The following is a 27,579-nucleotide window of genomic DNA, read 5'->3' on the forward strand; positions in this document are numbered from 1 at the left end:
TTATCCGATATGCTAATAGAGTCAGGCTGAAGGCAGCTGGCGGCTAGTGTTACAAGCTGAAAACAAAATGGCTGGCAAGGATTAGTACTGTAAATTTGCAATAGAGAGCTGGATGCAATTAAGATATCTTTTGTTGAAGGAGAATGTTGCAAAGTAAGTTGACGACTGAATGACTGTTGTATTAGGTGCTTTGACAATAAAGAAACATTTTAGTAAAGAAAATGTACAAATACTCTTACAGAATAAAAACAAAATGTTTTATGCTATAAATAGAGGATAATTCATTTTCAACTAAGCAATAAAAAAACTATTGCTAATATTCATTTAATCATCTTTGTATTTATAATTCTAAGATCCAGGTAGTTTCTTAGGGTATTATTTATGATTTCACAGTAACAGTGTAGTTAAGAATAAAAGGAATAAAAAATGAAAACATTCTTAGAATGGGGTGAAATTTAGAGATAAGTTTCTGGGAGTTTTATTTATTCTGGGAGTTTATTTTAGTATTTCTTTTGTGTTACTACAAATAATGCTGCAGTGAATATCCTTACATACGTATCTAGGGGCTCTACCTAGATTAGAAGTGGAATTGACCAGATGTAGATTATTTGCATTTTCAGTTGTACTAGATTATTTCTCTCCTATGTCACTATATCAGTTTATACTCTTCTCCAAAGTGTTTGAGAGTTCCTGTTTTGCCATATCCTTTCCAACATTCACATGGTCAGACTTCTCCATTTTCCCCATTCTGGTAGATGAAAGGTAATACCCTACTGCTTTAATTTCTCTTTCCCTAATTTTTAGCAAGGCTGAATATCCTTTCATGTGGTTATTGGCCTTTCACATTTCCTCTTTTGTTAACAGCCTTCTCATATCCTTTATGCATTTTCTCATGGATTATTTATCTTTTTCTTATTGAGTTCTGAATATTCTTTATATATTCTAGACAGGGTTCAGCAAACTATATAGCCCATGGGTCAGATCCAGCCCACGACCTGTTTTTGTGCAGATAGTTTTTACAGTTATTTTAAATGATTCGGAAAAAAATAAATAAGAATACAATGTCATAACATGAAAATTTATGAAATTTAGATTTCATTGTCCATAAATAAAAGTTTTATTGGAACAGAGCTTTAGCACTACAGTGGCAGAGTTCAGTAGTTGCAACAGAGAACATGTGATCTGCAAAGCCTAGAATATTTGTTCTCTTTACAGAAGTTTGTGAACCCTTAGATTGATACTTAGTCTGTGATGTTTATGGCAGATATCGTCTCTCAGTCTCTATCTGGTCTTAAAACTTTGCTTTTGGTTATGAGACTAAAACTTGAAACTCCTGTTGAATAGAAGTTAAAATTTTTAATTTATTCATATTTGACATTCTTTTCCCCCATTTTGTTTCAGAAATCTTTCCTTAAAAGATCGCCAATATATACTCCTGTATTTTCTTAAAATGGTTAAAGTTGTATTTTTCAGTTTCAGATTTTTAGTACATTTTGGTTTTCTTTTTTCCATTTAATTTTTGGTGATGGGATTATGGTGTGAGAAGATGATATAATTATTTTTTTCTTATATGGAGAAAGACAATTTTCCCACCTTATTTGTTGTTGAATCACCTTTCCTTACTCCAGTGTTTTATAATACTATTTTCTCATATACACAGTTTCTTTATTTATATGCAAGTCTGTTTTCTGGTTTTTTATTTAGTTCCTTGCTTATTCTTAGATAAAATATTTTTATATTCTACTTGATCCTAATGATCTCTATTATTCAACCACTTCATCATTGTATTCACGTTTCCAAAGTTCCTTGGGAGAAAAATACAAAATGGTAATACTCTAGTCTTACCTTACCAGTGACATGTTTAGGGAAAGGAATATTGTTTTTGAGTTTTGTATATTATGTATATCAAGGTCATATTGTTAGCTTTAATAGCATTTTTTCGTAAAAACATTTTTATTTTTTTTAACATCTTTATTGGAGTATAATTGCTTTACGATGGTATGTTAGTTTCTGCTTTATAACAAAGTGAATCAGTTACACATATACATATGTTCCCGTATCTCTTCCCTCTTGCATCTCCCTCCCTCCCACCCTCCCGATCCCACACCTCTAGGTGGTCACAAAGCACTGAGCTGATCTCCCTGTGCTATGCAGCTGCTTCCCACTAGCTATCTATTTTACATTTGATAGTGTATATATGTCCATGCCACTCTCTCACTTTGTCACAGCTTACACTTCCCCTCCCCATATCCTCAAGTCCATTCTCTAATAGGTCTGTGTCTTCATTCTCATCTTACCACTAGGTTCTTCATGACCTTTTTCTTTTTCTTAGATTCCATATATATGTGTTAGCATATGGTATTTGTTTTTCTCTTTCTGACTTACTTCACTCTGTATGACAGTCTCTAGGTCCATCCACCTCATTACAAATAACTCAATTTCATTTCTTTTTATGGCTGAGTAATATTCCATTGTATATATGTGCCATATCTTCTTTATCCATTCATCTGTTGATGGACACTTAGGTTGCTTCCATGTCTTGGCTATTGTAAATAGAGCTGCAATGAACATTGTGGTACATGACTCTTTCTGAATTATGGTTTTCTCAGGGTATATGCCCAGTAGTGGGATTTCTGGGTCATATGGTAATCCTATTTTTAGTTTTTTAAGGAACCTCCATACTGTTCTCCATAGTGGCTGTATCAAGTTACATTCCCACCAACAGTGCAGGAGGGTTCCCTTTTCTCCACATCCTCTCCAGCATTTATTGTTTGGAGATTTTTTGATGATGGCCATTCTGACCGGTGTGAGATGATATCTCATTGTAGTTTTGATTTGCATTTCTCTAGTGATTAATGATGTTGAGCATTCTTTCATGTGTTTGTTGGGAATCTGTATATCTTCTTTGGATAAATGTCTACTTAGGTCTTCTGCCCATTTTTGGACTGGGTTGTTTGTTTTTTGGATATTGAGCTGCATGAGCTGCTTGTAAATTTTGGAGATTAATCCTTTGTCAGTTGCTTCATTTGCAAATATTTTCTCCCATCCTGAGGGTTGTCTTTTCGTCTTGTTTATGGTTTCATTTGCTGTGCAAAAGCTTTTAAGTTTCATTAGGTCCTGTTTGTTTATTTTTGTTTCTATTTCCATTTCTCTAGCAGGTGGGTCAAAAAGGGTCTTGCTGTGATTTATGTCATAGAGTGTTCTGCCTATGTTTTCCTCTAAGAGTTTTATAGTGTCTGGCCTTACATTTAGGTCTTTAACTCATTTTGAGTTTATTTTTGTGTATGGTGTTAGGGAGTGTTCTAATTTCATTCTTTTACATGTACCTGTCCAGTTTTCCCAGCACCACTTATTGAAGAGGCTGTCTTTTCTCCACTGTATATTCTACCTCCTTTATCAAAGATAAGGTGACCATATATGCGTGGGTTTATCTCTGGGCTTTCTATCCTGTTCCATTGATCTATATTTCTGTTTTTGTGCCAGGACTATACTGTCTTGCTGACTGTAGCTTTGTAGTATAGTCTGAAGTCAGGGAGCCTGATTCCTCCAGCTCCGTTTTTCTTTCTCAAGATTGTTTTGGCTTTTCGGGGTCTTTTGTGTTTCCACAGAAATTGTGAAATTTTTTGTTTTAGTTCTGTGAAAAATGCCATTGGTAGTTTCATAGGGATTGCATAAAATCTGTAGATTGCTTTGGGTAGTAGAGTCATATTCACAATGTTGATTTTTCCAATCCAAGAACATGGTATATCTTTCTATCTATTTGTATCATCTTCAGTTTCTTTCATCAGTGTCTTATAATTTTCTGCATACAGGTCTTTTGTCTCCTTAGGTAGGTTTATTCCTAAGTATTTTATTCTTTTTGTTGCAGTGGTAAATGTGGGTGTTTTCTTAATTTCACTTTCAGATTTTTCATCATTAGTGTATAGGAATGCAAGAGATTTCTGTGCATTAATTTTGTATCCTGCCACTCTACCAAATTCATTGATTAGCTCTAGTAGTTTTCTGGTAGCATCTTTAGCATTCTCTGTGTATAGTATCATGTCATCTGCAAACAGTGACAGCTTACTTCTTCTTTTACGATTTGGATTCCTTTTATTTCTTTTTCTTCTCTGATTGCTGTGGCTAAAACTTCTCAAACTATGTTGAGTAATAGCAGTGAGAGAGGACAACCTTGTCTTGTTCCTGATCTTAGTGGAAATGATTTCAGTTTTTCACCATTGAGGATGATGTTGGCTGTGGGTTTGTCACATATGGCCTTTATTATGTTGAGGAAAGTTCCCTCTATGCCTACTTTCTGCAGGGTTTTTATCGTAAATGGGTGTTGAATTTTGTCGAAAACTTTCCCTGTATCTATTGAGATGATCATATGGTTTTCCTCCTTCAATTTGTTAATATGGTGTATCATATTGATTGCCTTGTGTATATTGAAGAATCCTTGTATCCTGGGATAAATCCCACTTGATCATGGTGTATGATCCTTTTAATGTGCTATTGGATTTTGTTTGCTGGTATTTTGTTGAGAATTTTTGCACCTATGTCTATCAGTGATATTGGCCTGTAGTTTTATTTCTTTGTGACATCTTTGTCTTATTTTGGTATCAGGGTGATGGTGGCCTTGTAGAATGAGTTTGGGAGTGTTCCATCCTCTGCTATATTTTGGAAGAGTTTGAGAAGGATAGATGTTAGCTTTTCTTTAAATGTTTGATGGAATTTGCCTGTGAAGCCATCTGGTCCTGGGCTTTTGTTTGTTGGAAGATTTTAAATCACAGTTTCAATTCCAGTGTTTGTGATTTGTCTGTTCATATTTTCTATTTCTTCCTGGTTCAGTCTTGGAAGGTTGTGCATTTCTAAGAATTTGTCCATTTCTTCCAGGTTGTCCATTTTATTGGCATACAGTTGCTTGTAGTAATCTCTAATAATCTTTTGTATTTCTGCACTATCAGTTGTTACTTCTCCTTTTTCATTTCTAATTCTATTGATTTGAATCTTCTTTCTTTTTTTCTTGATGAGTCTGGCTAATGGTTTATCAAATTTGTTTATCTTCTCAAAGACCAGGTTTTAGTTTATTGATCTTTGCTATCATTTCCTTCATTTATTTCTGATCTGATGTTTATGATTTCTTTCCTTTGCTAACTTTGGGTTTTTTTTGTTCTTCTTTCTCTAATTGCTTTAGGTGTAAGATTAGTTTGTTTATTTGAGATGTTTCTTGTTTCTTGAGGTAGGATTTTATTGCTATAAACTTCCCTCTTAGAACTGCTTTTGCTGCATCCCATAGGTTTAGGGTCGTCGTGTTCTCATTGTCATTTGTTTCTAGGTATTTTTTGATTTCCTCTCTGATTTCTTAGGTGATCTCTTGATTATTTAGTAACATATTGTTTAGCCTCTATGTGTTTGTATTTTTTACATTTATTTCCTGTAATACTATTTAGATATTTAGTCTCATAGCATTGTGGTCAGAAAAGATACTTGATACGATTTCAGTTTTCTTAAATTTACCAATGCTTGATTTGTGACCCAAGGTATTATCTATCCTGGAGAATGTTCCATGAGCACTTGAGGAGAAAGTGTATTCTTTTGTTTTTGGATGGAATGTCATATAAATATTAATTAAGTCCATCTTATTTAATGTATCATTTAAAGCTTGTGTTTCCTTATTTATTTTCATTTTGGATGATCTGTCCATTGGTGGAAGTGGGGTGTTAAAGTCCCCTACAATGATTGTGTTACTGTCGATTTCCCCTTTTATGGCTGTTAGTATTTGCCTTATGTATTGAGGTGCTCCTATGTTGGGTGCATAAATATTTACAATTGTTATATCTTCTTCATGGATTGATCCCTTGGTCAGTATGTAGTGTCCTTCTTTGTCTCTTGTAATAGTCTTTATTTTAAAGTCTGTTTTGTCTGATATGAGAATTGCTACTCCAGGTTTCTTCTGATTTCCATTTGCATGGAATATCTTTTTCCATCCCCTCACTTTCAGTCTGTATGTGTCCCTAGGTCTGAAGTGGGTCTCTCATAGAAAGCATATATACGGGTCTTGTTTTTGTATCCATTCAGCCAGTCTGTGTCTTTTGGTGGGAGCATTTAATCCATTTACATTTAAGGTAATTATCGATATGTATGTTCCTATTAGCATTTACTTAATTGTTTTGAGTTTGTTCGTGTAGGTCTTTTGCTTCTCTTGTGTTTCTTGCCTAGAGAAGTTCCTTTAACATTTGTTGTAAAGCTGGTTTGGTGGTGCTGAATTCTCTTAGCTTTTGCTTGTCTGTAAAGGTTTTAATTTCTCCATCAAATCTGAATGAGATCCTTGCTGGGTAGAGTAATTTTGGTTGTAGGTTTTTCTCCTTCATCAATTTAAATATGTCCTGCCACTCCCTTCTGGCTTGCAGAATTTCTGCTGAAGATCAGCTGTTAACCTTATGGGGATTCCCTTGTGTGTTATTTGTTGTTTTTCCCTTGCTGCTTTTAATATGTTTTCTTTGTATTTAATTTTTGATAGTTTTATTAATATGTGTCTTGGCGTGTTTCTCCTTGGATTTATCCAGTATGGGACTCTCTGCACTTCCTGGACTTGAGTAACTTTTTCCTTTCCCATATTAGGGAAATTTTCAACTGTAATCTCTTCAAATATTTGTTCAGTCCCTTTCTTTTTCTCTTCTTCTTCTGGGACTCCTATAGTTCGACTGTTGGTGCATTTAATGTTGTCCCAGAGGTCTCTGAGACAGTCCTCAATTCTTTTCATTCTTTTTTCTTTATTTTGCTCTGTGGTAATTATTTCCAGTGTTTTATTTCCAGTGTTTTATCTTCCAGGTCACTTATCTGTTCTTCTGCCTCAGTTATTCTGCTATTGATCCCTTCTAGAGAATTTTTAATTTCATTTATTGTGTTGTTCATCACTGTTTGTTTGCTTTTTAGTTCTTCTAGGTCCTTGTTAAACGTTTCTTGTATTTTCTCTATTCTATTTCCAAGATTTTGGATCATCTTTACTATCATTTTTCTGAATCATTTTTCAGGTAGACTGCCTATTTCCTCTTCATTTGTTTGGTGTGGTGGGTTTTTGCCTTGCTCCTTCATCTGCTGTGTGTTTCTCTGTTTTCTCATTTTGCTTCACTTACTGTATTTGTGGTCTCCTTTTCGCAGGCTGCAGGTTCGTAGTTTCCGTTGTTTTGGGTATCCCCAGTGGCTAATGTTGGTTCAGTGGGTTGTGTAGGCTTCCTGGTGGAGTGGACTAGTGCCTGTGTTTTGGTGGATGAAGCTGGATTTTGTCTTTCTGGTGGGCAGGTCCACGTCTGGTAGCATGATTTGGGGTGTCTGTAGCCTTATTATGATTTTAGGCATCCTTATGAGTGAAGCTGGGTCTTGGTGTTGAGATGGAGATCTCTGGGAGATTTTCGCCATTTGATATTACATGGAACTGGGAGGTCTCTGTGGACCAGTGTCCTGAAGTTGGCTCTCCCACCTCATAGGCACAGCCCTGACACCTGGCTGGAGCACTAAGAGCCTTTCATCTACATGGCTCAGAATAAAAGGGAGAAAAAATAGAAAGAAGATAAAATAAAATAAAATAAAGTAAAATAAAATAAAGTTTTTTAAAAAAAAATAAAAAAATTTTTAAAAGTAAAACAAAACAAAACACACAAAAAACGGACAGACAGAACCCTAGGTCAAATGGTAAAAGCGAAGCTATACAGACAAAATCACACACAGAAGCATACACATACACACTCACCAAAAGAGAAGAAGGTAAAAAAATAAATATATCTTTGCTCCCAAAGTCCACCTCCTCAATTTGTGATGATTCGTTGTCTATTCAGGTATTCCACAGATGCAGGGTACATCATGTTGATTGTGGAGATTTAATCCACTGCTCCTGTGGCTGCTGGGAGAGATTTCCCTTTCTCTTCCTTGTTTGCACAGATCCTGTGGTACAGCTTTGGATTTGCACCCCCCCCCCCCCCCCCCCCCCCCCGCCTCTGTGTGTAGATCCCCTGAGGGCTTCTGTTCTTTGCTCAGACAGGACGGGGTTAATCGGTGGCTCTGGCTCACTCAGTGGTGGTGGGGGGGGGAGGGCGAGGGAGTGGTATGGATTCGGGTGAGCCTGCGGTGGGCAGAGGCCTGCATGACGTTGCAACAGCCTGTGGCGCGCCTTGTGTTCTCCTGGGAAAGTTGTCCCTGGATCACGGGATCCTGGCAGTGTCGGGCTGCACAGGCTCCCAGGAGGGGAGGTGTGGAGAGTGACTTGTGCTCACACACAGGCTTCTTTGTAGCAGCAGCAGCAGCAGCCTTAGTGTCCCATGCCCATCTCTGGCGTCTGCTATGATAGCCGCGGCTCGCGCGCGTCTCTGGAGCTCCTTTAAACCGTGCTGTTAATCTCCTCGTGCACCAGGAAACAAAGAGGCAAGAAAAAGTCTCTTGCCTCTTTGGCAGCTCCAGACTTTAACATTTTGATCTTGAATTTTTATTTTCATTGCCATCACTATCAAAATCAAATAATATAGTAAAGTTGAGGTACTCATAAGTGCATGGTATTGTGCTGAGTATTTGTAAAAAAGTATGTATATATAAATATAAACCAGTAGCAGTAAAGCATTATTTATGGATATAGGATAAATAAAGAATAATTTATTTGAAAACGAATTGAAGAATATTTAGATAATATGATTTGGGAGCTTTTAATTACTTTGGGTTTTCAGTGTCAATACATTTTTTTTTCATTTTACAATTTTATTTATACTGGGCTTTTACTTAAATCATTTCTAGCTGATAACCATGGCTTCCTGTATCTATAATTCCCTTGTATGCTAACACTACTTTTAAATTTATGATTCTGTTTGCAACCCACAGATGACGAAGAGAAGTGGGTGGTACTCAGTGAATTAGGGAATTTGTTCATAGGAAGTTTCTGCTGAGGAGTAACAGGCTGGGGTGAAGCCAGGCCTTTGTGCACTCTCCCAGTTGATTCCCTACCTGCTCCTGTAGTAGTACTGATGTTCTACACTCATTGACCGAGATTGCATTGCAGCTGGGCTAACGTGGCCATGTCAGTGTCAATACATTTAAACATGCTTATCAGTCAAATCAGAAAGATGCTATGCCTTGCGGATGAAGTGGGGAAGGGGAGATTTGAGTTTTAGTCTGTCAGTAGCTGTCTTTCTTTTTAGGGAGTAAGAGGAATAAATATAAAGGTTTATTTTATTGTCAACTATATGACATAAAATTCTCTATTACTAATGCATTTGAAACTTATTCTCATATATGAAGGCAGGAATTTTGGATGAAAACCATTTTATCCTGACTCCCCAAGTATATAGTAGTTGTTTCTTAGGTTTCTGCTCTAGATATCCTGAGAGTAGAGATCAGAAAATGAAAGAAAGCCAGTATTAGGAAAACAAAGGGAGAACTAATTAGAAATGAAGCTGGAAAAGTAGAACCTTATAGGTCATGTTGATAATTTTTATCTATTCTGATGGGAGATCGTTTAAACATTTTAAATATTAAATGAGGTAACTACTAGATTTGCATTTCTAAATGATTACTCAGATGCTTTGTGGATAAACATTTAGAAGAGAATCAATATAGGAATGGATACAGGTTGGATATGGAGACGGGAGGATGGATTCAAGAGACATTTAAGAAGGAAAATCAACAGTATTTGGTGATGAATTCATTGAGATGGGGAACTCTGATAGAGAGTATCAGGTCTGAAGGGTGAGGGGAAGGTCAGAATTTCATGTTTGGATATTTCGAGTTTGAAGTATATTTAAGACATTCAAATACACATTGCAAAAAACGGTTGTTATGTAGATGGAGCTTTCCAGTTTTCTTGCAGATAGATGAATGAGGAGCTCCCTAATAGAATAATGGATTTTAAAGTAGAACATAAATATTTGGGTTGAGAATTGAGAATCAGTACAGAACTCTTATTTGAGAGTGACTAATTTGGTTTTCAAGGCATTAAATAATTTCATTTCTGGCTGTTCATGTTTTCCTCCACCTGGTTCTAGATCTAGATATTGATGAGGCTCTAAATAGAGGTGAAGATCAAATCAGATTTTAAATTGACTCCATGGTTACAGTGGCTTATCTTTTCTCCTTCCCAATCTCCCATCTTCTATTCTCTGTCTTGGTTAATGACATAATCAGTGCAGTGAAATTCCCAAATCAATAATTCTAAGGCATCCTTAGAATTTCTTCCTTTCACTCATTTCACTCATGCAAATTAATTCATTCAAGAGCTATTTTTTGAGCACCTATTATGTGTCAGATACTGTTCTAAGCATGAGGAATAGAACAATGAATACAAAATTATTTATCCTCATGGAACTTAAATTCTAATGGAGAACATGGCCAAAATTAAGATAAATAAGCAAAATGTAGAATACGTTAGTGATAACTACTAAGAAAAATTAAGCAGGGAAGGGAGAAAAAAGTCTATCTGTGTAAATATGGTGTGTGTGTGGGGGTACACTTTTAGATAGGGGTGGTGAGGGAAGGCATCACTGAGGGGACATTTAGGTGTCTCCCTGAAGGAGATGAAACAACAAGCCATACTGATATCTGAGAGAAAAGTATTCCAGGCAGAGGTCTTGATATGGGTATATTCTTGCAGTGTTTAAAGCACGGTGAGGGGAACCAGTGTGCTTCCAGAAGCAAGAGAGAAGCCAGAGAGGCAAGAGTAGTAGGAGATGAAGTCAGAGAGTGGATGGGGGCAGATCGTATAACGCCTTGACCTAAGGACTTTGACTTTTACTCTTATCAAGGTGGGAAATCTTTGAAAGGTTTTCAGGAGAGGAATGTCATGGTCTGATTTGTGTTTTCACAGAACCATTCTGCTTGCTCTGTTGAGACTAGATTGAAGCCAGGCTGGGGCAGAAGCTGAGAAACCAGGTTGTAGATGAAGGTGGCTTGGACCAGTAGCAAAGGGTGAGAGAGAGTTTTGCTATGTTATGAATGTATGGCTGACAGGTTTTACTGTTGGTTTGTCTGTGCAGTGTGAGAGGAAAAGACGGGTTAAGGATGACTCCAAGGTTTTTGACTTGAGCAGCAAATAAAACAGTGGAGTTGCTGTTTACAGAGATGAAGAAGATTGTGAGAGGAGCAGGTTTATGGAGGAATATTAAGACATTAAATCTTGAGATGTTTATTTGATATTCAAAGTAGAGATGTAGGGTAGGTAACTCCATAAATATGGAGTGAGTTCATGGATGAGGTCCAGATAGAGATATAAATTTGGAAATCATCAGCTTATAGATGAAACATAAAACCCTGGATCTGTTTCAGATAACCAAGGGAATGTACACAGCAAAGAGTACAGATTAGAAAACTGAGCCCTGGGGCAGTACAACATTTAGAGATAAGGAGATAAAAAAGAACAAGCCAGGGAGACTGAGAAGGAGGAGCCACAGAGGTAGGAAAGTGTGGTGTCTTGGAAGTTAAGTGAAGACAAAGCTTCAGGGAAAAAAGAGTAACTGCATCAAATGTTGTTGTTAAGTCAAAAAATAAGAAGACTGAAAAATGACCCTTGGATTTAGCAATGGACTTTATAGGCGATCCTGGTAAGTGTGAATATTCTGGAGTGGTGTGGGCAAATGCCTGATGGGAGTGGATTCAAGGAAGAAAAGGGAAAGAAAATTGATGATAGTGATTAGAAACAACTCTTTTAACCGGCTACAAAGTCTTTGTACTTCTAAGTCCCAAATAGTCCATGAACCTACCTTTTCCTCTTTATTCTTAATGTTAATGCATTTACTCAGGCTTTCCTTTCCTGTGGACTTACTGCAGTGATCTCTTTGCCTTTAGCCTATGACCCCATAGAGCCAACTTGTATACCCATGCTGAATTTATCTTCTCAGAACACTGGTCAGATCATGCTCCTCCCCTGCTTAACGTCCTTCATTTTCTTCCCCACACTTAACAGGATAAAGGTCAGATTGATCATCGTGATTATGCCGTTTGTGATTTTGCCTCTGCCAACTTTTCTACTTTTATATTCTACTTCTTCCCCATACTTTTCTATCCTCTAGCCATACCAAACTCTTCGATGAATTTCCGTCAATGCACTATGTTCTTTTACTCCTGTCTGTCTTTGCAAATAAAATACGGTACTGTTTCTGAACATCCCTTCTCATACTTTAGAAGCTGTGGCTTGCCTGAGACCCAGGTTAATAGGAAGAGGCAGAGGCTCTTCTAGTTTTTAGGATCCTAGGAAACTTTACATTTAGATGAAATCATCATCTCAGTAATGTAACTTATCAAGCCCAGTACAGAGATGTACATTCAGACTAGTTAACTGTAGGTTAAACTCTTCTCCACTTTACTATCCCAGTTTAATCTACAACCCCCTGCGCAAGTCACCAAAGTAAATTATAATAAAAAATAAACAGAAGAGATCAGAGAGTGAATGTGGGAATATAATCTTTGTCCTCAATTGAGAGATCATATCCTTCTCTGCAGTTAGTATCTTTGACCCACAGCATCTGTCTGTTAGCACTGGAAAATTTCAGGTGGATACAGTTCATCACTATCACAGCACCACTTAATCTCTACTAACGTTTCCCAACTTTGGCTGCAATTTGTAATCATCCAGGGAACTCGAAAGAAATATTCATGCCTGGGTCTCACTCTCAGTGTTTCTTGTTTAATTGATTTGCTGGAGTAGCTTGAGCATTGAGGATTTTTCACAATCCCTGGATTCCTAGATCATTCTAATGTGCAGCCAAGATTGAGACCTATATGTATGCTCTTCAGCATCCAGTTTCAACAGATAAGAACACTAAATATAAATAAAGTAAGTATGTGTGTGTGTATATTCAGTTATTGTTGACATTCAGTTATATTTTTAACTATTATAAATTGCTGTGCTGACTTTTTCCTAAAGCTTCAACTTCACAGAATGCTAAAAAAATAATAAATTGACAAAAACAAAGAAACTCCACATTCCTTCTGGCTCTGTCATTCTATGAATCTAAGAAGTACTTATGTGTAGAGATGTCTGTCTTACTAGGAAACTCCATGTGGAGAAAACTCTTAGATCAAGCTCAAGAATTTAAGTGAGCTATACTGAGTACGCAGTTTGAGGGGAAGAAGTTTGAAATCAGAGATTATTTCAAATTCACCTTGGAATTTTTTCATCTTTTTTTTTTTACATCCTACAACCATATTGTTAGAGCTCCTTAACATATCATGGTATGTTTGTATATAGATGTGAATAAACTGTATTCCCTTTTGCAAGGAGGTGACCTAGAATGGTGGAGAAGAGAACAGGCCTTAGAATCAGGCTATTTCAGATCCTGGGTCCTGCACTTACTAACTCTACAGTTGTGACCATTTTTGCTTAAAGTCTCGACTCCTGTTTCCTGATGTAGTAAAAAGAAAACGAATATTTATCTCATAAGGTTTTTTTTGTTTTTCTTTTAATTTTTGGCTGCATTGGGTCTTCATTGCTACATGCGGGCTTTCTCTCTTGTGGCAAATGGGATCTATTCATTGTTGCGGTGCATGGGCTTCACATTGTGGTGGCTTCTCGTTGCAGAGCATGGGCTCTAGGTGCATGGGCTTCAGTAGTTGTGGCTCGCGGGCTCCAGAGCGCAGGCTCAGTAGTTGTAGCGCATGGGCTTAGTTGCTCCACGGCATGTGGGTTTTCTCAGATCAGGGCTCGAACCCATGTGTCCCGCATTGGCAGGCGGATTCTTAACCACTGTGCCACAAGGGAAGTCCCGTCTCATAAGGTTTTACTGAGAATTGAACTACATAAATTTGTAAAACATTTATCATAGTGCCTGACACATAGTAAAGACCAAGTAGGTAATGACTTTTTTCATTAATGTTGGCACAGTCTAAGAAGCTTGAGCTTCACTTTTTCCTTTTCAGTTATGTAGGATATTTATTTAACTAGTTTCATGCTATTAATAGTATATATTCTTGAAATGATATGGTGAGGATGGCAATTTGCCTGTGTCTTCCTCCCCGAAACCTATAATCTCAGTCTAATCCCAATCTAATCATGAGAAAAACATTAAACAAACCCAGCTGAGGGACATTCTACAAAATTCCTGACCGTTACTCCTCAAAACTGTCAAGGTCACCCAAAACAAGGAAAGTCTGATAAACTGTTATAGTCTGAGGAGACTTAGGAGACAGGATGACTAAATGTAATATGGTATCATGGAATGGAAAAAACATTAGATAAAAACTGAGGAAAGGGGCTTCCCTGGTGGCGCAGTGGTTGAGAGTCCGCCTGCCGATGCAGGGGACACGGGTTCGTGGCCCGGACCAGGAAGATCCCACATGCCGCGGAGCGACTGGGCGCATGAGCCTTGGCCTCTGAGCCTGCGCGTCCGGAGCCTGTGCTACGCAACGGGAGAGGCCACATCAGTAAGAGGCCCGTGTACTGCAAGAAAAAAAAAGAAAAAAACTGAGGAAATCTAAATAAGTATGGACTTTAGTTAATAATAATGTCAATATTGATTGATCAGTTTGGACAAATGACTAGACTGATCTAAGATGGGAAGCCAGGTTTAGGGTTTATAAGATCTCCTTGTACTATCTTAACAACTTTTCTGTAAATCTAAAACTATTCTAAGATAAAAAGTTTACTTTTAAAAAAAGCAAAAAATACATAATTGTAGACACCTTTATTTTTAAGAGTTACTCTATTAATTTAACTCAGTGTTAGGCTTGATATTTTGTATATTCATTGTGCACCTTGAAAGCACAGTAATCAACTTTTAAACTACTGACATTATTACTGGTGATTGCTCCATTTACAATTAGCAAGTCTACCTTGTTTCCCTGTTATTAGACATCATCACTGATGCATTAGCTACATCATGAGAATCAAAACATTCTGTGTTTAGCAGAACTTTTCTTGAGCTACAGATCAGACTTTCTAGGACATTTTGGATGCCTTAGGCAAATATAAATTAATAACTCATCATAGAGAAGTTATTATTTTTTTAATTTACAGTATATAAGCTAGGTCTATGAAAACCTGTAAACTTGGCAGTTTTATATTCTGGCAAACTTTGAAAATATTTTATAGTATACTTTTGAAAAGTGTCAGCTATAGTACTGATGGCATGTTAATCAGTATATTTTATTTGGTGTAGAATGCTTCCTTTTCTCTTTAAAGAAACTCTATATATATGTATTCTTAAAAACTAAAGTTTTAGGTGGGTCTGGGCTTCCCTATGAAAATTTTTATTGATAAATAAAGATCATGGAGCTAGATGTGATGGATAAGGTCATAGTGCTTTTCAATGATGCCGCTCATCTTTTCTTTTCATAGAAATAGTTTGGAGAAGAAAAGAGAAACACTGAACTCCTAAAACTGTGTCTCAAACCATATCAATACCACTTTTTGGTTTTTTCCTTGAACTTAATTTGATGAATACATTAATTTTAGAGCTGGCTCTTGACAAAATTAATTCAACTGTTATTTCTTCTTTTTAGGGAATACCTTTTGACTCCCAAGTTGACACTGAAAATACCAATATGAAAAAGGCTTTCAAAGGCACACTTAGAACATTTTACAGTCCAGAGATAGTCGTATAAATAATTATTATACAGTGTGGCAGTGCTATAAAACAGATATGTATAATGTGCTTTGGAAGCACAGAAGAGGGAACGTTTAATTCTTTCTGATAGGCCTCCAGAAAGTCTTTACAGAGAAGATTGGAAATGACATTTAAGCCATCTTTTGGTGAAAGGATGTTGTTGATCATGATGATGATAGGTAAAGAGTCCAGTTATCATTTAGTAAGTGTTTACTTAGTGCCAGATGGCATGCTGTGTTTTATATTACTACATTTGTTTCTCACCACAACTCAATAGGGTATTACTGTATCAATTTCACAGAAGTATGTAGATGAGTGATCATGACTGTGTTCTAATAAAACTTTATGGGCACTAAAATTTCAATTTTATACAATTTTTATTTGTCACAGAATATTATTTTTAAACTGTTTTTCAGTTAGTTAAAAATGTAAAAACCATTCTTAGCTCACTGGCTGTCCAAAAAAAGGCGGCAGGGTAGATTTGGCTTATGGACTAGTTTACTGACCTCTGGTTTATATGATGAAGGGGATTTATTGGATTATATAACTGTAGTCCAGAGATAGGGTAGTTTTCTTCAGTAATTCAGTGTCAACAAGGATCTTAGTGTCTTCTGTTTCTCTGCTGTAATTTTCATAGTGTTAGCTTTATCCCATAGTTTATTCACTTTGTGTTTACGAGATGGCAGTCAGAATATCCAGGGTGTCCATGGGTTATCTTCCATGTCTGGGGAGAGACAAGACCTTTTTCAGAATCTCTTTCTAATCTCTCTTGAACTTAATCCCATCAGGTTTTGCCCCTACCACTCCACAGGAACCATACTAAGTCATCTACATTGACAAATTCAGTGATCAGTTCTCACTCTTCGTACTACTTGACCTGTCAGCATCTGATCTTTTCCCTTCCATGAAACTCTTTTGTTGACTTCTGTACTCTTCTAGTTTTGTTCCTATTCTCTGGCCACTACTTTTTATTGTCTGCTGGTCTTTCTTCATACCTGCAGCCTCTACATGTTGAATTCAGCCCCAAGGCTTACACCTCTGACCTCTTTTCTCTCTCTCTGTCTCTCTCCTATCTATACTCGCTTCCTTGGGAATGTCATACACTTTATTTATTTATTTATTTAATAGTCAGACTATAGTTTATTACAGCAAAGGGATAAAAAGCAGGATCAATAAAGGAAAAAGGTACATCAGGCAGAAGCTGGGGGATACCAGGTGTAAGCTTCCAAGAGTCCTCTCCCAGGGGAGTCACACAGGACATAATAAATCCCCCAGCAATGGACTAGAGAAACACATGCAAAATGTTTTCTGCCAGGGAAGTTTGCTTGAGCCTAAAAGTCCAGGGTTTTTATTGGGGTAACTGCAGTGCTGATTGCAGTCACTGAAACTTCAGACCCCCCAGAAGGAAAGCAGGTGTTCACCATAAATCACATTTTTTACACACACTGTCCACACAAGCTGGTATAATGTGGTTCAAGACCTCAATCATGCACAGTGCCCTAATCAGTTAGTAGCATAGGGAACATTCTAAGACCTCAGTTCCTAGGAGCCAGCCAAAGGCTAGTTATACAAGTAGGCCCTTCTGAGAATGTACAAGATTTGAGTAACTCAAGGCTGCTGGGTTAATTCTTTACTTCACAGATAGGTATCAAATTATCGTGAATTTAATGTACTCTATATACATATCTGATAAAGCAGTATATTATAAAATACATACATCAAATTATTAAATTATAAGTAAATGTAAATAAATATATGATAAATGTTATGACATATCATATATATGATAAGCAGCACATTAAGTGCAAGGTATTATTATTATTACAAATGAGTACTGAGGGCTAGAGCTGTCCTAGGGTGTGACTGAGCAGAGTAATAATGGACATTTGCAAGGCAACTCCTCAGAGCAGTGAATGGGAGGCTGTGAAAAAATCCCACGGAAGAGTTCTTCTCTCTGATAGAGATAATTTTGTCACTAGAACCATTTTGTCCCTCTCCAGTTTGTGGGAATGTCATACACTTTAAATGTGATTTATGTAATGATGGCATATGTATGTCCATCTCTGCTTATTTGTCTATTAGGCATCTCAAACTTAGTATGTCCAAAACTGAGCTTCATATACTCTTCTCATCCCCAAACCTATTCTCTCACAGTCTTTCCTATCTCAGTAAATTGCAGATCCATTGTTTGGGCCCCAAACAGCAGAATTACCCCTGACTTCTTTCTGTATCATTCTCTTCTGACAGTAGATTCTCTTCACTGTTCCTTCAGAATATATCCAGAATCTGACCTCTCCTCACCACCTCTACTACTCAGTCCAAGTGTTTATCCTTTTCCAGTTTTTTCAGTAGCCTCTTAATTGGTCTCTACTTCTGTCCTCTTCTGTTCATTTCAGTTCCAAACCACTACCACCACCATCTTAATGGTTTGTTTGTTATAGTAAAAAACAGTGGAGGGTCTGGAAATGAAGACAGATTTTTGAAACCAGACACTTTAAATTTTAGGATTGCTACTTACTAGCAGTGTGATTTTGGGAAAGTCACTTTTCTTCTCTGAATGTGTCTTACATTTAAAATGGGCGTAGGGGGCTTCCCTGGTGGCACAGTGGTTGAGAGTCCGCCTGCCGATGCAGGGAACATGGGTTCGTGCCCCGGTCCAGGAGGATCCCACATGCAGCAGAGCGGCTGGGCCCGTGAGCCATGGCCACTGAGCCTGTGCGTCCGGAGCCTGTGCTCCGCAACCGGAGAGGCCACAACAGTGAGAGGCCCGCGTACCACAAAAAAAAAAAAAAAAATGGGCATAGGGCTTCCCTGGTGGCACAGTGGTTGAGAATCCGTCTGCCAAGGCAGGGGACCTGGGTTCGATCCCTGGTCCGGGAAGATCCCACATGCCGCGGAGCAACTAAGCCCGTGCACCACAACTACTGAGCCTGTGCTCTAGAGCCCGTGAGCCACAACTGCTGAGCCTGCGTGCCGCAACTACTGAAGCCCACGTGCCTAGAGCCTGTGCTTCGCAACGAGAGAAGCCACCGCAATGAGAAGCCCATGCATCACAACGGAGAGTAGCCCCTGCTGCTGCCTGCAGGCAACAACAAAGACCCAACACAGCCAAAAATAAACAAACAAAATAAATAAATTTATTTTAAAAAATGGGCATAATACTTGTTTCATTGAATTATTATTAATATTAAATGAGATAATGTTGTAAAGACCTTACTGACCCATAGCCAGCAGAGAATAGATACTGAACAAATTATAGTTCTTTTCTCTTTTCTACACCAAACAGACGCGCTCCTTTTCATCTTTTCTGGTTAACATTGTGTTTATGTAGCCAAGGAACATCTTCTGTATGTACCTCTTCATAAGTGGACCTTGGGTAATAAATAAATCTAGCTTATGTTCCTGGTCCATACTTTTGCATTTTCATTACGTTCCATATATGTCCTCCAATTCATGTCTCCCTTTGTTGGCATTAAGTATATACAGTTCTTGCAGATTCATACCTGAATAGTAAAAGAGATCAGAGTTCATACCTGAATAGTAAAACTTTAATCTATTTGTATAATAGATTATATGTATATAGTTTTAATACTTCCAACCCCTTCTATTAAGGTCATATATTTACACTTCTAAAGGAGAATTGAAGACAGTCAACTTCAAATCTTAATTCATAAAATCTAATATTTATTCTGGCACATTATTTAACTGAGAATACTAAAGATGGGCTGGGGCTACCACATTCAAGGTCACTTAAAGTTGTTTATTTTTCAACTGTAATATTTTGATCCTGGACTGAGAAGAATAATCATTTGAAGTATCTTCTACTTGCAGGAAAGAAAACATTTGTCTTGGAATTAGGCACTTTCTTATAAGCCTTGCTCTAACTTAAATTTCTTCATAGGAAAACACTAAATACGGAATATCCCTATATGGTGGGTATTTTTTTTTAGAGTATTTTAGTGCATTTATGACCTGAGTTGAAAGCTGTTCACACTATGAAGTAAATATTCCTATGACATTTTTCCCTTTTAAATAATGGGATAAGGATGTCTATTAAAGGTGTATTGTTTTATATTATTTGCTGGATTTAATTTAGTATGCTGATAAAAAACAAATGTTGTCTGATGAGAACAAATCTAGGAAACCTAAGCTCTAATTTTAAAAGCTAGCACTTAAATTGGACAGTCAGGTCTTTTTAAATTTTATACCTGTTACATTGAAGAAAGTCTGTAACTCAAGCTTGATGAGTAAATTCTAACTTCACAGACACAGCCCCGTTCTCCCTTCTGCACTTCAGGGTGAGGTAATGAGTCTTATGCAAGTAACTTGACTTGCTTGATGATTGAAGGTCTTCTGTTTTGTCCATAAATATAGATGTATGTATTATGTGTGGGAGGTCTTATCTGTACTGAAGGAATTGTGTTTTAAGCAAAGCAAAAATATGTAAAGTACTGTACATCATTGCAGTCTTGCTGTTTTGGATAATGGAGTCATTGATTGCATGGCATACCACAAGACACTTTTAAAGAGCTTGAACTTGTTTTCTATACCATCTTGGGTCAATGGTGAGTTTATTATTTTAAAAAAATCTTTAGCTGTTTACTTTTACCTGAGAGTTAATCTCAACTCTTATGACTAACCTCCACTGGAGTAAGACATGGTTAAGATTTCAGTCGTAGAGGAGTGAATTGCTCAAATTTACTGCAATGTATTTCTAATTTAATTTTTAAAATTCAGGCAATTAAAACATTTTAGATTATGATAGTATCAAAATTGGTGACTTTTTGTCTTTCCATTGGCTGGCTGACTCAAAACTGTCTTAAACCATTTCTTGTCTGTAGTTTTCCTGTAGGTTGTTTTATTGATACGCTGACATACTGCAGATCGTGCAAATTTAATGCTTTTTGAAGCCTTGTTTTTTTATTTCTTTTTCTCCTTTTATTATTTAGAAAGACATACTGGTGAGGGGAAATGTCTGTATTTTATTCATATTACTTCTCACATACTTGAAGGGCATGTTTTGATGTTAAAACAGAGAATGTGATGCATGTATGTAATTTTATCCATGTGGAAAATGAAAACTTAAGGCAGACCTGAATACAGGTGTTGCTCATTGTAATTTATTCCCAAGTAAAAGAGAAGAAAGAAATTTGCATTAAAAAATTAGATGATCAGTAGGAAGGGAAATTGACTAGGACTGTATTTACATATCCTGATCCCTGATATAAGATGCCACAGATTTCTGGTATAGTTTTATCTTTTCATAAAATGAATTTTTGTTTCACAATATTTAGGACCTCATAATACTTTATTTTTTTTCTTTACCTGTTGAGAGACCTGGATTGTTTGACCTGTAGAATTTCCCACAATCAGTTTTTTGTTGATTATACACTCAGGAACAATTCAGCATTTTCTTCTGTTCTTTGTTTTTCCTGGAAACTGACAGCTAGTTTCAGAGGTTTGACTAGACTCAGGTTTGATTGCTTTGGCAAAACTGTAGTTGTGTTCCTATCATTAGGAGGCATATAATGTCCAGTTTTTTCTCTTTTTTGATGTTATTAGCCATTGATGCTTGATGGCTGCAGAGATATTATTTGCAGTGTGTGAAATGGTGATATTTTATCTTTTGTTTCCCATTTATTTGGAATAATTTTATAGAGAGAGCTCTCATATACTTTTTGGCTACTAGTACAGTTTATATAGGAAATGTAGGATGAATTGCTGAGGCTTTCATTTCTGCAGTTTTCAAGATAATGAACTGGGCCCTTCTCAACCTCAGAAGGTGACCAGTTAGTGTGGTAGTGCTGTGGGGTTTTTTTTTTTATTTTTTAAAAAACATCATTATGGGGCTTCCCTAGTGGCGCAGTTGTTGAGAGTCTGCCTGCCGATGCAGAGGATACGGGTTCATGCCCTGGTCCGGGAAGATCCCACATGCCGCGGAGCAGCTGGGCCCGTGAGCCATGGCCACTGAGCCTGCGCGTCCAGAGCCTGTGCTCCACAACGAGAGGGGCCACAACAGTGAGAGGCCCACATACCGCAAAACAAACAAACAAGCAAACAAAAAAACATCATTATGATCTATAGTCAATTGTACATTTAGTTAGTTAGTTCTCTGGTAGAGCTAGGAAGAGATCCATGGGACAATATTCCCTGAGTTCTTGAATGTTGATGAGCTTCTTCACTGTGTTTTTTTTGACATGACCTCAATTTTACATTGTCTTTAATAGCTTCTTTACTGTTGCATATGTCAGGGTGTTCCAAGTTCATCTAGTACTTTTCCTTTGCTAAACCAGCTGGTTCTTTAAGAAGTTCTGATTACTTTTAATAGAGAATGGCATTTCAGGGTAACAGTCTGGGCCCTAGGAGTGGTTAGTACTACTTGATTAGTCAAGGTGTTAGGTGTTTTAAGTGGACAGAGCTAGGACATACCTGTGACTTGTAAGACTGTACTGATGTTTCCAATATAGATTCAATACTAAAGAGTTTTTACTTAACTTCTTCTGTATTCTTATATCTATAGTTCCTTTCTTCCACACTGAGAATTCTGGTTCTCAAGGAGATGTTACCATTAGAGTATCCCATAATTATTCATTTGCTTTATCCCTCTTTTTAAATACAGTGGTCTAACATTACAATTACCAATTTTGATTTCTGAAATCAGTTACTTTTTGTTTATTCTTTCTTCATTTGTTTTGGCTGTACTGTATCTTTATTGTCAGATCTTATAGCCATTACATATTATAATCTCTCCATTTAAAACTCTCATTTAGTCTTTTTTTTTAACTTTTATTTTTTTATACACAGATCTTGTTAGTTATCTATTTTATACATATTAGTGTATATATGTCAATCCCAAACTCCCAATTCATCCCCCCTGCCCCAGCTTTCCCCCCTTGGTGTCCATACATTTGTTCTCTACATCTCACTTAGTCTTAATTCTACAGTCAGTTGTATATGTACGCTCACCACCAGTCCGTATTTAATGTCTTTCTAGTCACTTTGGCTGCCTAAAGTTAGTTTTCTGGTAGAGCTGGGAAGAGGCCCATGGGAACAATATTCCTTGAGTTCTTGCATGTTAGTAATAGTTTTTCTTTACTATTTATACTTAAAGGTAAGTTTTACTGGTTGTAAAGCCTTTGGTTCAAATTTTTTTCCTTGTGTGTTTTAAATATATTATTCCGTTTTCTTCTGTTGTTTTCCCTTATTAATCATGTGATGTATTTGCCTTAATGCCCAAAGGATTTTTTTTCCCTTTTCTTTAAAGTCCAGTAGTTTTAGTAGAAAATGTCTTGATGAAAATGCATTGATCTGAGTTGATTAAGTAGGACACAGGGTGCTCTTGAAATATGTAGTTTCAAATATAGATGTATATATATGTGTGTGATGTATAAATGTATTTATACACACATATAACTATATATATTATACATACATAGCCACTTATTTTCCTCTGGAAAGCTCTCTTGAATTAGTTTTTCAGTATTTGTTCTATTCTCTCACTTTGGTTTTCTTCTTCAGGCACTCCTATGTTTATCCTTATGCTGGATCTTCTTTGCCTATCTCCAATATTTATCCCCTTCTTGCAGATCCTTTTTAATCTATTTCTTCTTTTTAAAAAATTTGTTAAAGATTTTCTTCCATCTTACCTTCTATTTGTTTTAAGATCTTTTGTGTTTGTTTGCTCTCGTATTTCTTATAGTTTAGTCTTCATTACTGAAATGATTTTTGTTTGATTTCTCATTATTTCTTGGTTTCTGCCTCCTCATTTCTGAGGTTTTCTGATTCTGATTTATATTGCTCTTTCATGTATTATGTAATTTTCCTATTATCTCTCATAAAGCATGTAAATGTAAATTTTATTAGAGTAAATATATAGCCCTAAGGATTATTTGACATACTTTAGATTAAATAAGCAGCTGTAATTAATTTAGACATTGCTTTAAATCAAGGCTTTTAAATTGAAATTCTGTGAATGAACTTCAGAGTGGATAACATTGCTTTATTATGTGCAAAGTAGAGTGTATATGTATGGGGGTAGGGAAAGCACACCTTCACTTTATTTAGACTTTCAGAGAGGAGTGTAAACCATCCCCACAAAAATAAGGGTAAGGACCTTTGGTTTGTGTATGAAAAATCCTCAAATATTTTAATGATTGAGCTTATAAGAAATGAAAACAAATGATAGATATAGTAGTTTTAAGATATAGATGTCACCAGGGGTGATATTACATCAATTTCATTATCTGTTCGCTTATGATCAATCTAATTTTATGCAGATGGAGGGAACGAGGAAGCACCGGATCGAAGACAGTCAAGTGTAGACTCTCGCCAAAGCCGCTCTGGGCAAGGTAAATTTTCCTCAAATTTATTATTAAATTAAAAAGAATAGATACCAGCTATTCCTTTCCAGTACTTAATCTGAGGACTGGGGTTTTCACTGGGTCAAGTTTATATATTCTCATTTCTCATTTAGGAGTTCAGATGTTACAGTCTAATTAGTTCCATATGATAATCATCTATTCAGGATAAAAGAAAATGAGAAATGGTCTCTTTTTTAACGATATTAAGGTTTTAAGTAATTTTGGAGCATTGTGGTATATGTCTGGATATCACTTTTGGAATAAAATCAGAAGTAAATTTTTAGCAGTAACGTTTGTTGCAAGTATCATCACACTGGCTTTTAAAAGTTCATCAATGCAATATTTGTTGTCCTAGCTGTATCAGAAGAAATGGGTTTTGATTATAATTATTACCTAAAATTAGGATCTTCTTACTTATTTTCCTTTTCTGTTTAAAATTTATTACCATAGGCTTTTGACTGTTTTTTTTGAAGTGACAACTTCAAAACTAGGTTAAAGTATTCTCTACCAGTGGATTTTCAGATAGGCCTTCCCTAAGGAACATTTAAATTTGCAGGACTAGCACCTCCACATTTTTCTTTATAGTACTTATCACCTTTATATTTATTTTCTCTATCTAAAACTAGAATGAATGTTGCATGATTGCAGAGATTTTTGGTTTTCTTTGTTCACTGCTGTATTTCCAGTGCCAAGAATAAGTACCTGGTATATAAAGTAGTAGTTACTGAATAAATACTGTTGGATGAATGAAGTTATCTCAAAGAGAATGAGAGTTAGGAACCCAGACTGATTAAAATATTGCAAAATTTCAAGCAGTCATTACTGAGTTTAGTTTTTTGAGAGTATTTACAAATAAAATAAAGCCTTTAGATATACAAATGTGTGATGTTTTAATCCTATAAAAGCTCCTGGTTCATTTATTCTATAATCCTGTTCCCTTTTTTCTCCAACTTTGCTCTTCCCAAGTTTTAGAGTTGTACTATTTTTAATACAGTTGTTTGTTGCAGAATAAAAAGAATAATATATGCAGATTGATTTGGAAATTTTAACTTACACTAGTACTTTTAATCATTTTTAAATAATACGCGTGTATTGTAAATGTCAGGAATTTGTATAAGTTTTCACTTTTTCACCTTACATGTATTTTGATATAAAAAAAGAAATTAAGAGAAAAACTGAATTGTAATATATAAGTATATCAAATCAACACATTGTACACCTTAAACTTATATAATGTTTTATGTCAGTTATATCTCAATAAACCTTGGTGGCAAGGAAAGAAAGAAAATGTGCTTATGTGTTTAAAATCCTTGTTGGGCTACACCCCGCAGGCCTGCACACCCTGTACTTGCCCAGCCTCAAGACAAAAGAAGGAGCCCAGAGTCAGCAAAAGAGACATCATTGGTTTAATGGATAGGAGACTCTTACATGTCTGAAGCAAGGCCCTGTGTGCAGCAGACAGTGGGCAGGATATGGCAGCAGTCTTCACTCCTGGCAGATGGGTTGGGTGGAGGTGTTTACCAGTTATAGAGGGAACTGATGACAGGTTGGTTCTCTGTTAACCAGGGAAACCAGCAGAGGAGCACACCCCTCACTGCCCCTTTGATAAGTTATCATGGTGGAGATGTTTCTGATCTGAAGATTAGACCAGGCAGTTACTGATTAGGCTCTTTGATTAAGAGGGAAGGTCAGTCATGTGAGTAGGGTGTAGGTGAAGCAGGGACTGGTGAACAGGGGATGTAGAGAGAGCAAGAGAACAGCCACCTTGGGTGCCCTCATCATATAACCCTAAAAATAAAATTAGTACAAATGAATAGAAAAATAATTATACTAATTTTTATTAAAGTTTAATTTTATTTAATGTCACAGATATAGATGTGGGAGATTATTAATTTACCTTGTGCCCTCTGAATTATGTCAATTGAAATATTTTTCAAATCAATGAGTATAATTGAATTTTAGTAACAAAAGCTGAACTTAACAGCAAAATCAGTGATTTTCATTATCTGAGCACAGCTGCCTGATCTCAGAACTCACAGGACTGATCTCAATTAGAAGTCATCAGGAACTGTATCATTATGAGAGTTAACTGATAATAAAAGCATGTTTCTCACCTTCTTAGAGATTTTATTTGTAATACGGTAAGTCCCCTACATACGAATACTTCAAGTTGCAAACTTTCAAAGATGCGAACATGTGTTTGCATGTCCAGTCACGTAACTTAGTTCACGTCTGACGTATATTGTCACGTACATGCATCCGTTACAAGTGGTTGTGCTTTTGTGTACTTTACAGTACTGTTTAGAGTGCAGTAGTACAGTATCTTTATTTCAAGCCCAGGATGTCCGGAAGCAAGCATAAAAGCAGCAGTATATAGCCAACTGTGTTAGTTGTGTTGGACTTTCGAACAAATTGGACTTACAAACGTGCTCTTGTAACAGAACTCGTTCGTATGTAGGGGACTTACTGTATCTTTTTATTCAAAAGACAAATAAAAATACAAAGCCATCTATAATGAGTTGGAATGAATGAGAATCCATATTATCAGGAATAAAGAGATAGGATGAAAACATACTTCTACTTTTTCTCCTTTCAGAAACCTGCTAAAAGATCAGTAAAGGGGAATTAGGAGACAAAATCAACACAATTTTAGGGCTTCCCTGGCGGCACAGTGGTTGAGAGTCCGCCTGCTGATGCAGGGGACACGAGTTCGTGCCCCGGTCTGGGAAGATCTCACATGCCACGGAACGACTAGGCCCGTGAGCCATGGCCGCTGAGCCTGCACGTCTGGAGCCTGTGCTCCTCAACGGGAGAGGCCACAACAGCGAGAGGCCCGTGTACCACAAAAAAAAACCCCAAAAAACAAAAAAACACAATTTTAGAAACTAGGGAGTGTATGAATAATTGAAGACTGGATGCTAAACTCAGTAGCAGAGAAAATCAAGAAAATAATCTGATTTACCCTCCAAAAGACTAAAAAAATTCAAGGATGGATGGCAGCATGTGGAAGTGGAAGTGAAAGGAGGATTGGTTGAAAGTCAGTCGAAGAAGCCCTTGGTTCCTGGGATCTCCTTCTCAAAATTAGCTAACCAGTTAGCTGGACAAGTGCCCAGCTCTTCACCCCTAACTTTGGCAAACCCCAGAAATTTATTCTTTGGAGAGGGCAAAAATAGAGACTGTCTCTAGGGGAGAAGACACCAGGCATAGTGGAGGGCAGGAGTCCCGTACTGAAAATAATCAACCTTTTAGTCCTTTTCTCCTAACTATGAGCAGCTGACCAAGGATTACTAGATATTTGAGGAAACCCTGTAATGTATGAAAGGTAGAGATTAAAATAAACAGGATAGAGCAACTGAGAACAGATCTTTTGCAGAGGAAAATAACAACCATTATAAACAACTTTGGGGAAATAAGAGAAAATAATACAGCCATGAAATAAGTTACTGTAAAAGAGTAATAATTCTGATTTTTAAAAGAGGCTCTTAAACATTAAAATTCTGATAGCAGAGATCAAAAAGGCTTTGTAGAAGTACTTAGAAAATTAATGTTGAAGAAATCTGTGAAAAAGTCAAGCAAAAGAACAAACGTTACAGAAAAGAAGTGAGTAGTATTAAGAAACTTACAGGGGCAGTCCAGGAATTTCAGTATTCAAATAATAGTAGTTG

The 27,579-nt window shown here is 36.7% G+C and overlaps 1 protein-coding gene across 9 annotated transcripts in view; it reads left to right on the forward strand.

Annotated features, from left to right (window-relative positions):
* Nucleotides 1–27,579, forward strand: part of TANC2 (tetratricopeptide repeat, ankyrin repeat and coiled-coil containing 2) — a 343,384-nt gene that overhangs the window by 58,710 nt on the left and 257,095 nt on the right. For all 9 annotated transcript variants that reach the window (XM_059048703.2, XM_059048705.2, XM_059048706.2 and 6 more), the window contains one exon: nucleotides 23,831–23,902. In XM_059048703.2, coding sequence (XP_058904686.1) covers nucleotides 23,831–23,902 — 72 coding nt within the window. The remainder of the gene's footprint in view (nucleotides 1–23,830; nucleotides 23,903–27,579) is intronic.

The sequence above is a fragment of the Kogia breviceps genome, chromosome 19 (assembly GCF_026419965.1).
Source record: "Kogia breviceps isolate mKogBre1 chromosome 19, mKogBre1 haplotype 1, whole genome shotgun sequence".
Classification (NCBI taxonomy): Eukaryota; Metazoa; Chordata; class Mammalia; order Artiodactyla; family Physeteridae; genus Kogia; species Kogia breviceps.